Source organism: Urocitellus parryii, chromosome 1, assembly GCF_045843805.1.
Source record: "Urocitellus parryii isolate mUroPar1 chromosome 1, mUroPar1.hap1, whole genome shotgun sequence".
Lineage (NCBI taxonomy): Eukaryota > Metazoa > Chordata > Mammalia > Rodentia > Sciuridae > Urocitellus > Urocitellus parryii.
Window position 1 is genome coordinate 230,575,006 of NC_135531.1, and position 12,905 is coordinate 230,587,910.

The window sequence follows — 12,905 nt, forward strand, 5'->3', positions numbered from 1 at the left end:
AGTTACCACCCACTTAATCCTTATCAGCAGGTTACCCCACTGATTAAGTTATCGCTCTTATAATTTCATCATTTCACATCTGAAAATTCTTAAATTGTTTCAAGCATGAGATTTTGGGAGACACTTCATATTTAAAACATATAGTAGACCACTATCATGACTTGACCATGACACAAAATTGACCCAGCTCTGTATATCCTCATTTGGAGTAAAAATAAAAGTTTTATAGTTATCAAAATTTGACAGCATGCCCGTTCATAATCATCATTCACATTAATGATGAGAATGTTGTAAAATGAAATGACATGAGAAAAGTTCTAGAGAAAGGATACTGGTAACTAAGAAACTCCATGGCATCCATTGAAAACTATGAAGACAAAAAGGGGTGGTAGATATAAAAGTCCACAAGAGGGAAGACAGTAGCACATTTACTAAGAAGTATTGACTTTATGCCTTTTATAAGAGGCAAAAAGTCTTTATTATGGTCATATATCTACCTCTTAGCATTCCCAACTGGAACAAACATGCAAGGCTAGAAGCTTTCACCAAAAAAGTTCTTTGTGGGACAGAGATACACAACTAAAATCTTCCTTCATGCATGCCAAGGACCACAATTCTTTCAATAATGTTATTAAATACATAAAAAGATGATATACTAGTTCCTGAGTCCCTACTTCATATTTTAAAAATATGAAACATTTTAATATCTAAAATATTGAACCTTTACATATTTATACATATTGTTCAGGTTAGGTTAGAGTTGGGAAGAGCTTGCAGATTTTGACACGTGTTCTCTTATACCTTGGACGGGAAAATATTGCCCACTCAGTTACAGGTCCATTTCATGGCACTGCAATTTGTGTTCAAAGAATAAAGCAATAGGAAACACAATCATACCTTTCCTAAGAGATAAATTTGCAAAACAGCATCACATTTATTAAACAAAATTACATGTATTGAAGGGAACAAAATATCTCACAGGAGAAAAATAGAAACACAACCTGGAGAAAAATGACTGTATAATGTATTAAAGTACAGTAAGTAGCTAAAAAATGTAGAAATAAAAATATGCTATAGTTCATCATGCTGGTATACATTGTATTCTTTGGGAGAAATGAAGCCATCACCATCATGGTCATTCTTCTTAAAAATATCTTCTAAAACTGCATTCTGATACGACTTGTCACGTGGCTTCTCATCTTTTTCAAATTCTTTTTTCAAGTAATGATTTATCTAGAGACCGAAAATAAGATTTCTTTAATAAAAAGATATAACCAGTTTCTTTCTCAAACCAGTAACTTTGAGGGGTATATAACAATAACGAAACTCATATCCAAGACTACTTATATTAAAAAGTTGCATTTTTAAAAGCTGAGATTTTTAATTTTGTAACACTGGAAACAATTTTGAAGAGTATCCATTTCCCTTGAGATTACAGATGGTTAGTGGCAGATACCATGAATTTTGTTGAAACTAAATGCTTTCTAGTAATCTACATGTTCACACTAATTATTCCTAAGGATTTTCATTAGTGAATAAATCCACATTAGCAGTTCTATAAGCTCTAAAACTAATATTGTATAAGCAAAAAAACTCAACCACAGATTTTAAAATAAAATTTAATTCTTAATTTTTCCATGCTTCTATAGTTCACTCTTCAAGTCTATATAACTATGACAATCTAATAACAATGTCAAATAAATAACTGGCATTCTGAAGTATTATTCCCTGTTTCTCCAGGTAATATGAAATTTCTCTATGTAAACACACAATAAAGCACTGTCCAAAACAGTAGCCACTAGCCACATGTGACTATTGAGCATTCGAAATAATGGCTACAACAACCAGATAAGTTACTATAAATATATAACACACTACAGATTCTGAAGATAGTACCAAACAGTATATCTTGTAAGTTTTTATATAGATTTCATGTTGAAATGGTACTATTTTAGATATGTGGAGTTAAGATAAATCACTAAAATTTCACCTATGTTTTCTTTTCATTTTATTTCATTTCATTTCTTGAGACAGAGTCTCACTACATTGCCCAGACTGGTCTCAAACTCATGGGCTCAATTGAGCCTCCCAAGTAGCTGAGATTATAGGTGTGCACTACTGCACCTGTCTTTGTTTTTACTTTTTAAAATGTGGTTACTAAAAAATTTACAATTGAATGTGTGACTCAATAATATTTTCGTTGGAAAGTGCTAACCTATATAATCATGAAAGAAAACAAAGCACAAAAATCTGGAGATAATGTTCTATAAGGTTGGAGCACATCTGAAGTAAGAGAAGTTGAACTCTGAAAGGATTTTAGCAATACATATCCCTAGGTCAACCCATCACAAATAGACTTTAAAATGATCAATGGACCTTACTGTAGGATATATCAACTGTTTTCAAATGTCACTTTCATTCTATATGAAGGGGGATACATTTATCCCCCAATGAATATAGCAATCCTATATAGATACAGAGAATTTGAAATAGCCTCAAATAATCTGCAGTTTCTGAATAGGTAAATTTATTTCCTTTTATATCCAATATAGCTGATTCTCAAAATCTACTTTTCTAATACTCGGTAGTATTTAGAAAAGGGTTCAAAAGGCAGTAGGGGGACTGGGGTTGTAGCTTAGTATTAGAGCACTTGCCTAGCACACGTGAGGCACTGGGTTCAATCCTCAGCACAACATAAAAGTACATAAATAAAATAAATGTAAAAAACTAAAAGAAAAAAAAAGCAGTGGGTACGAACATGACCTTAACTTTGCTTGTACTGGTTTCCAAACTACTTCCATTTTGTAATTTAATAAAGTACTATTATCCTGTCCCCTGTCATTTATACCAGAGAAGTTATTTACTAAATCTTTCTGATGATTAAGAAAGAAGTTTCTTGCAGTTCATCTTTCAAATCCAGGCTTTGCCATATACTGGCTAGTGGTCTTGGACAAATAATTCAACTTTTCTGAACCTCAGGTATGTCTTCTGTAGAAGAAGGGCAATATCTTTGTAATGGGATCCATGTGAGGATTAGAGTAATGTTTACAGGAGTCAATAAAAGACAGCTATTGTCATTTAAGAGTGTGAAAATCACTCATCCATCTGGTGATAATGCACTTGATAACCTTGTGAAAAAAGATAAACCTGTGAAAAATTTTTTTTAGTTAAGTAGGCCACTCGTTTGAATTTTCTCTGTTATTTTCCAGAAAAGAACTGAAGATTCCCTAGTGTCTAGGAATACACCTACTGCAGAGCACATCTCTGTGTGTGCCTGTGGTGACAACCGGACTCTACCTGGGCTGAACTCTTGGGTGCTATGTGGATCCATCTGCAGCTGCTATTCACTCTAAAGATGGTAAAGGAGTCAACAGAGAGATACATGCTGAGAACAGTTCCCCTCTAGCTGCCCTTCTTCTTTAGCACTGGGGATATTCTCTTCTCCCTCTCCCATTTCCATTGTTGGCTACCCCAGGGTAAAGTCCTTACTAAGTTCCTGGAGGAGGAAGTGGAACGTGGGAAGAGGATTGGTGGGAGAGAGGAAAAAGCAACAGAAAAAGGATTTAGTCCTGTCATCTGAAACCAGTGACCAGCAGAGCCCTTTTCTACTTAACAGGGTGGTAGAGTTAAGCATCTGAATAACCTTCAAACAAGTAAAGAGGGAAGACATCTGAGTTACTAATTTTAAGAGTACAGACTGTGAGCCTAGATAAGGCCCTAGACTTCAATAAAGAAGCATTAGCTCTAAAATAGTCATGATGGAAATTCCCTGAAAGAGGCAGGCAGTGCCTACCAAGCTTGCAATCCCGATTTTGCCACTTACAGCTGTGTGAATTTTTTTTTTTTTTTACTGGTTACTTAACCTGTCTGGGCATCAATTTTCCCATTTATAAGGGAGAAATGATGATAAGACTGTCTAACTCATAAACCACCATGACAGTTTGATAAGATCATATACTTATGTGTTTATAATAGCATCTGGTACCAAGAAAATTTAAAATTGTTATTTATTACTATTACAAGATCTTTATTAATCTTTCAATTCATATATAATGTCAAGCCAAACTCTTGACTCCTGTTTGGCAACTTCCTGGTCCACCCAATTCAAATTCTTGCTAGTTCTTTTCATAAACTTGTGAAATTCTCATGAATGATCCTCTGAGGAGGGAATTATTTACCCTGTTACAAATTCTTATGATGCTGACTGAAAGAAATCCACTCCTAGAGCCTAGAAAATGGAAGAATCTTGTACAAATAAATAGTTTGGGATTTTAGTGACTGTCGTACGGGGAGAAAGTTAACTGAATAGAATGACTCTTCAATTCTATATTGGAAAAGCACATTTTCTTCACAGAGTATAGTTTTTTTAATAACCAGCTTTACTAAAGTGCTAAAAGCCCATGCTAGATAGAACTAAAAAGATAACAGTTGCAACAGATGTATTTAATTTATAATGAAAAAAATTAGACTATCTACTTGAAATTTGTTCTAATCACCTCGGTTTTAGAGAGTTGCCGATCATTGTCTGTGTCTATTTGTTTAAATGTTTCAATGCTCCGTGGTCCTTTGGTCACAGCATAAAGTTCAATCTCAAAAATCAACGTTGCATCAGGTGGAATCTTGCCATCTGCTAAGAGTACAAATTTTAACAGTGTGATTTATATGTTACAAGTATTTATTCTTGTCATAATAGTATTATGATTACATTATTTCACATTTAAGAGAACTGATTTCTAAATACCATTGAATTTTTTTTCTTAAAATGTTTTAGCCTTTTCATTTTTTTTCTTTTTTTTTGTGGTTCTTTCTTTCTTTTTTTATTCTCACAGTGATAGGGATTCAACCCAAGACTTCATACACACTAGGCAAGCATTCTGCCACTGAGTTACATCTCTAGCCTTTTTTGCTTTTTTTTTTTATAATCATTTTTTTCCATCTGTTTTTAAACCAAATCAGTTCAAAGGAATTATATAACCACTATTTCCTAATTAAAATAAACATAAATTTTATGATTATTAGAGAAGAAATGTATAAGCTGAAAAATTTCCAAGTATAGATGAGTAATCTCTTAAAAAAAGTTTCAAGCAGCTACTTGGAAACAAATAAATCATAAGTAATAATATATCTGTTTTTCAAATTATAGACATTAAATTGTGATTTTTTTTTTTTTTTAACTGGATACTTAACCTTTCTGGGCATCAATTTTCCCATCTTTAAGGGAGAAATGATGATAACACTGTCTACCTCATAAACCACCATGACAGTTTGATAAGATCATATACTTATGTGTTTTTAATAGCATCTGGTACCAAGAAAGTGTGAAAAATGTTATTTATTACTATTACAAGATCTTTATTAATCTTTTAATCTTTCTGATAACAGAAAAAATCCAGGAATAATTTTACAAAGAAATTTCTAATCATAATAAAAAATTTTTTAAGTATTCAGTTGAGTAGTTCTTACTAATAGTTAACCGGTTAGCTAAAGTCAGATAATTTTAGTAAGCTATGCTCTGTTTCAGATAAGCATTTCACAAAAATGACTTGCCAAAATGATTTGCTTGGAGGCAGTGGGTAGCTTATATATTCCCAGGGTCTCAAACAGTGCCTGATTGACTATAGGTGTTCAAATTTCTGCTGAATACATGACCCATGTTTATTTTGAAAGTGACCAAATTTGTTCTTTAAAAGGAACAGCAATTCTTTTTAATGAAAAAGCAGAGAATTCTTGTTAAAATATTTAAACAATCCAAGTAGAAAAGGGTTTGCAACTTATAGCCAAAAGAGGCAGTATACCAGTAGTTTCCAAAACCAGGACAAAGAAAAATCTACCCATTCATTACATTGACTAACATGTAAGTCCTAATTAGTGAATTAGTGCACCACATATTACCTGACTTTAAAGAGCTGGAGCTTGATTCAATATCCTTTTTATAAAACTGATTCTCATTCTGTCCAGTTATAATCACCTTAAGACAGAAAAATGATTTCTTTTTTTTAAATTATTTTTTCTAGTTGTAGATGGACAACTACAATAAAGAGATTTATCTTTATTTTTATGTGGTGCTGAGGATCAAACCCAGGGCCTCACATGTGAGAGGCAAGCGCTCTACCACTGAGCTACAATTCCAGCCCCAGAAAAAATAATTTCTGATAGTAATTAAAGACAAACCCCAAACAGAGATTCCTTTTTTGGGTGCTTGGGATGGAACACAGGGTCTCACACATGCTATCTAGTCAAGTGCTCTACCACTGAGCTACACCTCTGGAACAAATTCAAATTTCTGAAAGAAAAAAATATCACTGATACAAATGAAGTTTGTATCATAATTCTACTGTAAACATATAAAATGTTGCCAATTAGTTCCTTTTTTTCTCAAAAAAACCTTAAAGTATGATAGAGAGAAAAATATGCACTTACTACAGCATTGCTACTTAGAGAAGCAGACCAAAGAAGTGGGAGTTAATGTAAAGAATCTATACATACCACATATATCGTTAGTTAAAGCACTAAAAAGTCACATGCATTTCAAGACATGCAGGGGTGCTCTGTGACATGAGGCAAGGACATTTCGCAGAGGAAAGACTTCTTCAAGTATCACCTAAAATAAAGTTATAGCTACTGTTAGGTCTTAATAACAACTTACTTTTAAAAAGTTTATTTAATCAAGAACTAACTCTATTCAGTTGCAATCATCATAAGACGGAAAAACAACTTCTCCTGATAATTAAGGACAAATTAAAAACATAATTTTCCTTTTACTTAAGATCTACACTGCAACTTTCAAAATAATATAACCCAAGCTATTGTAATTCAGGTAAGGCTAGCAGTTAACTATGTTCCAGTGAATACATTTTTTCAGGGCCTCAGTTTCCTTAGAGGTACAATGAAGGTGCTGGTGGTATTATTAGTGAGCATCACCATTTTTCTATTGGAGACACCTCAAACTGAATATGAACTAATTTCTTTTTTTTTTTTTTTTTTAGAGAGAGTGAGAGAGGAGAGAGAGAGAGAATTTTTAATATTTATTTATTTTTTTTTAGTTCTCGGCGGACACAACATCTTTGTTGGTACGTGGTGCTGAGGATCGAACCTGGGCCGCACGCATGCCAGGCGAGCGCGCTACCGCTGAGCCACATCTCCAGCCCTGAACTAATTTCTTGAAATCAAACTTCTACATACTATAGCAAGTGTCTTAATAGCTTAGGCAACTTGGGTAGTCATTCATATCTAAGCATAAATTAGTTTATGAAAAATACGTGATCATTTGCCTGAGAACAATGGATTCAGGACTGGCACCAGTTGATAAGGGATGTAGGTGTTCCAGGCAGATAGAAGAGTGGGTGCTATGGGAGGAGGCAGAATATGCAGGCATCTGATGAGACAACATAAGAAAGAAAGGGAAACTCTGAAAATGAAACAAAAGATAGTAAAAAGTAAACTGCCTACCATCGTTTAATCTAGAAAATGGCCTCAACTTTATGACAACAGTTTTAGGACAGTATTAAATTTAACCTATCTTCCATTTTCTTTCTCTCCTAGATTACACAAATAAAAATTGAGATATACAAGTTTTGGCACAATGGGAGATTTTTTTTTTTTTTAAATCCCTCCCTCCCCCAGCCCCTTGGCTTTCTTGCAGAGCTGGGGATAGAAGCCAGGACCTTGAGCATGCTAACAATTGCTCTACAACTGAGCTACTGAATCCCCAGCCCTGGGAGTTTTTTTTTTTTTTTAAATTATTTTTTTTTTCTTGTACCAGGGATTGAACCTGGAGGCCCTTTATCACTGAAACCCATCCCCAGTCCTTTTTATCTTTTATTTTGAGACAGGGTCTCACCAAGTTGCTAAGGCTGGCTTTGAACTTGTGATCCTCCTGCCTCAGCCTCTGGAAGCACTGGGATTACAGGCATGTGCTACCAAACCCAATCCCAGGAGCTATTTAGATGGGACTAAGAGACTGGTCAAAAAGCATTGAATATGAAGCTGTTGTTTCCTAGAACCACTTCCCTAGGTTTGACTGGGCTTGTGGCACTGATTTCCCTCAATCTAATTTGGGACCCCTGCTCTTGCTAGAAAGAAAAGGTTTGGAAATCACTACTTTTTTTTTTTTTTTTTTTTTCTGAGAAGAAATCTTCTCACCCTTGACTTTTAGTCCTCTTTCCCCAACACTTAAGGTCATCAGATAACTGTCTGTCTTTCCAGATATAGTCTGTGAAGATATATGCACAGGTGAAATTCCCATGCTATAATGTAAGCTTTTTAAGGCTAGCAAGTAGTGTCTACTTTTTGCCCGGTGCCCAGTGCCTAAGAGAGCCTGAGATAGATGATTAATAAATATTTGTTGTGGGGCTGGGGTTGTAGCTCAGTAGTAGAGTGCTTGCCTTGCACACATGAGACACTGAGTTTGATCCTCATCACCACATAAAATAAATAAATTAGTAAAACAAAGGTATTGTGTCCATGTTCAACTAAAAAAAAAATTAAAATAAATAAGTATTTGTTGCAAGCTGGGCGTGGTGGCACATGCCTATAATCCCAGCAGTTTGGGAGGCTGAGGCAGGAGGATCATGAGTTCAAAGCCATCCTTAGCAAAAGCTAGGTGCTAAGCAACTCAGTGAGAACCTGTTTCTAAATAAAATACAAAATAGGACTGGAGATGTGGCTCAGTGGTTGAGTGCCTCTGAGTTCAATCTCCAGTACTCCCCACCAAAAAAAAAAAAAAAAATTGTTGCAGGAATGTAATCTATCTCACTTTATTTTTAACACATTAACACACACATATAGTTCTACACCATTCTTTTTACTGGCTATAGATTAATTCACTGTATAGATATACCATAATTTATTTAACTAATCACTGATCAATAAATACTCAGGCAGTTTTCCATCTTTTGCTAGAATCTGCAATGAATGTTTCTTTACATGTATCTTTGTGCACATTCCCAGTAACAGAATTAATGGGTCAGAAGATATGCATATTTTTCCTTTTGATGAAATTGTTAGGCTGAATGGTTGGCATTCCCAGCAATAATGCAAGAGATGGCTCATTCTTCCATGCTCTTGCCAACTTTATCTTTGCTACTTTGATGGGTAAAAAAATGGTGTCTCATTTTTATTTTAATTTCCCTTTCTTTAAAAATAAAATTAAGTATTCTAATAGATTAAAAGGCTATTTGTATTTTTTAAAAAGTGAACCATTTGTTTATAAAGTTGGCTCATTTAGAGGTAGGTCATTCATATGTGCTGCATTTCCCCCATTTATCTGCTTTACCTAGGGTTTGTGGAACTTCTTGCTATAGAATTCATTCCCTGTAGGTTTCAAGGCCTATCTTGTATTGGATTAACAGTGACTGAGCTTATTATATCTCAAGTATTCCTTTTGCAATGCTGTTCTTTAAATCATGTTCTGGCTTCCTGTTTTATTAATTTAACTTTTGCTTACAAAGATCTATGTTTTTATAAATATTCATGTAACAATACTATAATGATAGCAAAAACAGAAATGTCCAAAATAGAGTTTATAGACTATGCAAAATCATTATGAGTGCTGCTGCTATATAAAGGAAAGAACTCTGGCCACAGACCTATATTCCAACAATGTCTTATTTTCTTTGTAAGTATAAAGAACTTAACTGATTTAGAGATAGCTAGAGTTTGTTGAACACTATGATTCTATGATTATTTTCTCCATTATTTTTTTGTTTGTTTTTAATTGTGGTAAAATATATATTAATCATTTTAAAACACACTGTTTAGTAAGGCACAATCATATTGCTATGCAAACAATTTCCAAAACTTCTTGGCAAAACTGAAATTCTGTACCTATTTAATACCTCTCCCTTTCACTCTCCCTCCAGTCCCTGGAAAACACTTTTCTACTTTGTCTCTATGAATTTGACAACTCTAGATACCTCACATAAATGGAATCACACAGTGTTCTCTTTTTGTGTCTGGCTTATTTCACTTAGCATAATGCCCTCATCTACTTTGTAGCATTGGTCAGAACTCCCTTCCAGTTTTAAGACTGAATAACATTCCACTGTATGAATATACCATATTTTGTTTATACACTCTTTGGTGAATACTAAGGTTGCTTCTGCCTTTAGTTATTGTGAATAATGCTACTGTGAATCACACATGGACATACAAAATTTCTAGACTCTGTTTTCAATTCTTTTGGATATACACACAAAAATCTATGATTTATTTTCAAATATAACTGAAAAGAAAAATAAATATTACAACTTACCATATCCTTCCTTTCCATATGCAAATGAAGGAGGTATAATCACTTTTCGCTTCTCTCCAGGGCACATATCCATCATAGCAATGTCTAGGCCTTTTATGACTTGTCCAACACCAAGAACAAACCATTTGGGGTGACCTTCGTTTTGTGTCCGGCTATAATAAAAAAAATTATCTTAGGTAAGCTGATTTCAAGAAGCCAAACTTCAAATTACAGGTGGGTGTTTAGTTATAATTTAAAATTAGAATCTCTTTTCCCATATTAGCACACTTTTTGAACCCCCAACGGGATATTTGGCTCAAACTTGCCTAAAATTGGTAGAAAGAATTATGATTTGCTCAAAGCTAATCATTAGGAGTCATCTCGTTTTCTTTTTTATTGTGATCGATACAGAAACAGTTCACTTTTTAGTGGGTCTCCAGCCTCTAATTTGTTGTCTGGTTTATATATATAACTCATTTAACTTATCTGGGTTTGTTCTAAAAAAAAGATGGAGTGGGTTTAGTCTCAAAAAGTCATTTTAATGGTAATTTAAAATAGTATATATAGGGGCTGGGGATGTGGCTCAAGCGGTAGCGCGCTCGCCTGGCATGCGTGCGGCCCGGGTTCGATCCTCAGCACCACATACCAACAAAGATGTTGTGTCCGCCGAGAACTAAAAAATAAATATTAAAAATTCTCTCTCTCTCTCTCTCACTCTCTCTCCTCTCTCACTCTCTCTTTAAAAAAAAAAAAAAAAAAAAAAAAAAAAAAAATAGTATATATATATATATTTTGTACTGGAGACTGAACCCAGGGGTGCTTAACCTCTGAACCACATCCTTAGCCCTTTTTTGTATTTTATTTAGAGACAGAAGCTCCTGAGTTGTTGAGGCTGGCTTTGAATTTGAGATCTTCCTGTCTCAGCCTCCCTCACTGCTAGCCTTATAGAGTGTACCACAGCCTTAGCCTACATGTCTCTCTTTTCTTCTAAATAAGAAGAATTTACTTTCCCCCAATCTTATCTTTATAGGATAATAGCATTCGGACTCAGAATAATATACTGTTTATTAAATCAGACTAAGCAGTAGGTGGGATGAGAGTAGGACAGGGGGCCCAGCAGAAAACACCAGGCAAGTCATTGTTGTGGTTGTAGTGAGAAACCACACTCCACACTCCAGCTTGAGGGATGGAATAAAATCTTTTTAGCTATCATCCAATGTGATTCTTAGTAAAGACGCTTCAATTCAGGGAAATTATGAATGCTATCATAGGTGATCTCTTGATTTAGTTCTAAGGATAGTGGTGGTAGTTGGAGATGTGTGGGGGTGTAGTGTACTTTTATCAGAAACTAAGCCATCATTTTCAACAACTAAAATATATTCAGTTTACTAGGGAACTACTGACGTCTAATTTGATTTTTTAAAATGATGAAATGACCAAGTGTGGTGGTGCACGCCTGTAATCCCAGCGGCTAGTGAAGCTGAGGCAGGAGGATCAGAAGTTCAAAGCCAGCCTCAGCTACTTAGTGAGCCCCTGTCTCAAAATAAAAGGGCTAGGGTTGTGCTCAGTGGTTAAATGCCTCTGGGTTCACTCCCTAGTACCAAAAAAACAAAACAACAACAACAACAAAAACAAATAAATGGTTCAACTTACTTTAAACAGAAACAAAACCACCAAATAATTAGCCTTTTGGTTGGTGGAGGGAGGTAAGATTTGGTGTATCAATTGGACATGGGGATAGTTTGCGGCATTTCTTACCTGCAGTAGAATTTCGAGCCATCTTTAGCCAAGTAGCCATCGTAATGGGCATTAAGCAGGTCTCCCTTCTTGCTTGTCTTAGAGCAGTTTTCGGGACGATGCAAAATTTCTATTTTCACTTCCTCTGGGCTCTCTTCTTTCTTTAGTCCCTGAGCAGTAACAAAGCCCCAGAGGTAAAAGAAAACAACTAATCTGGATAAGAAATGCATGATTCCTGGAACAAGCCCCAGGATACCACCGCGTTCGCCACCGCGTGTCTTTCGCTTTGGGTGGCTCTTCCCAGGGCAGAATTCCGACGCGTGGCAGGCATTGTCTTACGTCATAAAGAGCCTGGGCGGGGCTTCTCGGCGCCCCGCCCCCAGCCGCGCGCTAGAACTGTAGTTTTCGCGGGGTGTGGGATCTGGAGCGTGTCTGTGATAATGGGCTTTTGGGCTGGCTGTCCTCTGTTGCTAAGGTGTCGCAACCTCGCACGCTTCTCCTCGAGAAGTCCGCGTGTTTTAGAGCCGGTTTCCTCCAGATTCAGTAGTAACACTCCCGTTTCCTAAAATAAAACTGGTAAAAGACGAGATGAACAGTCTGCGGTGGGATGTTTTAGAACCAGAGAATATAATCGTTATTTCTGGTGCAAAAGGCTTATAAGACCCATGGGGAACTAGCGGGAATGAAGGGGGGGGGGGACAGGTATTCTGGAAAAAAGACGGTAAGGCTTGCGGTTGCTGAGTGCTTCTGGAGCGTCCTTAAAGTTCTTTCTTGGGGTCGGAGTCATGCATTAAGGAGTTCCAGACCGCGTCAGTCACACACAGCCTGACAGTTACCTGAACTGGTCAAACTGCCACGTCGCTGTACTCAGCGATTTGTAACCCGCCGCTGCCTTTCGTTTGCGTCTGCCACCACTCCTGGCCACCCTTGACTTGAG

General features: G+C 35.8%; 1 protein-coding gene across 2 annotated transcripts; it reads right to left on the bottom strand.

Annotated features, from left to right (window-relative positions):
- Nucleotides 1-965: 965 nt before the first annotated feature.
- Fkbp7 (FKBP prolyl isomerase 7) lies at nucleotides 966-12,285 on the bottom strand. Of its 2 annotated transcripts, none has more exons than XM_026392031.1 (4): nucleotides 11,990-12,285; nucleotides 10,253-10,404; nucleotides 4,497-4,627; nucleotides 966-1,233 (listed from the first exon to the last, which is right to left on the bottom strand). In XM_026392031.1, exons 1-4 carry the CDS (start codon nucleotides 12,196-12,198, stop codon nucleotides 1,072-1,074), a joined length of 654 nt encoding a protein of 217 aa, XP_026247816.1. In that variant the 5' UTR covers nucleotides 12,199-12,285; the 3' UTR covers nucleotides 966-1,071. The 2 variants fall into 2 exon arrangements, with proteins under 2 accessions (XP_026247816.1, XP_026247815.1); XM_026392030.2 differs by having other exon boundaries at nucleotides 4,497-4,630.
- Between the last annotated feature and the right edge of the window lie 620 nt (nucleotides 12,286-12,905).

Bases quoted from the DNA above. Each gene is read 5' to 3' on its own strand.
- Fkbp7 (XM_026392030.2), bottom strand. From the start codon at position 12,198: ATGCATTTCTTATCCAGATTAGTTGTTTTCTTTTACCTCTGGGGCTTT. The intron at 4,631-10,252 runs GTAAGTTGTAAT...TTGTACTCTTAG, and splicing joins ATATGGAAAGGAAGGATATG to CAGATGGCAAGATTCCACCT. The intron at 1,234-4,496 runs GTGATTAGAACA...TTCGGTCTCTAG, and splicing joins GGCAACTCTCTAAAACCGAG to ATAAATCATTACTTGAAAAA.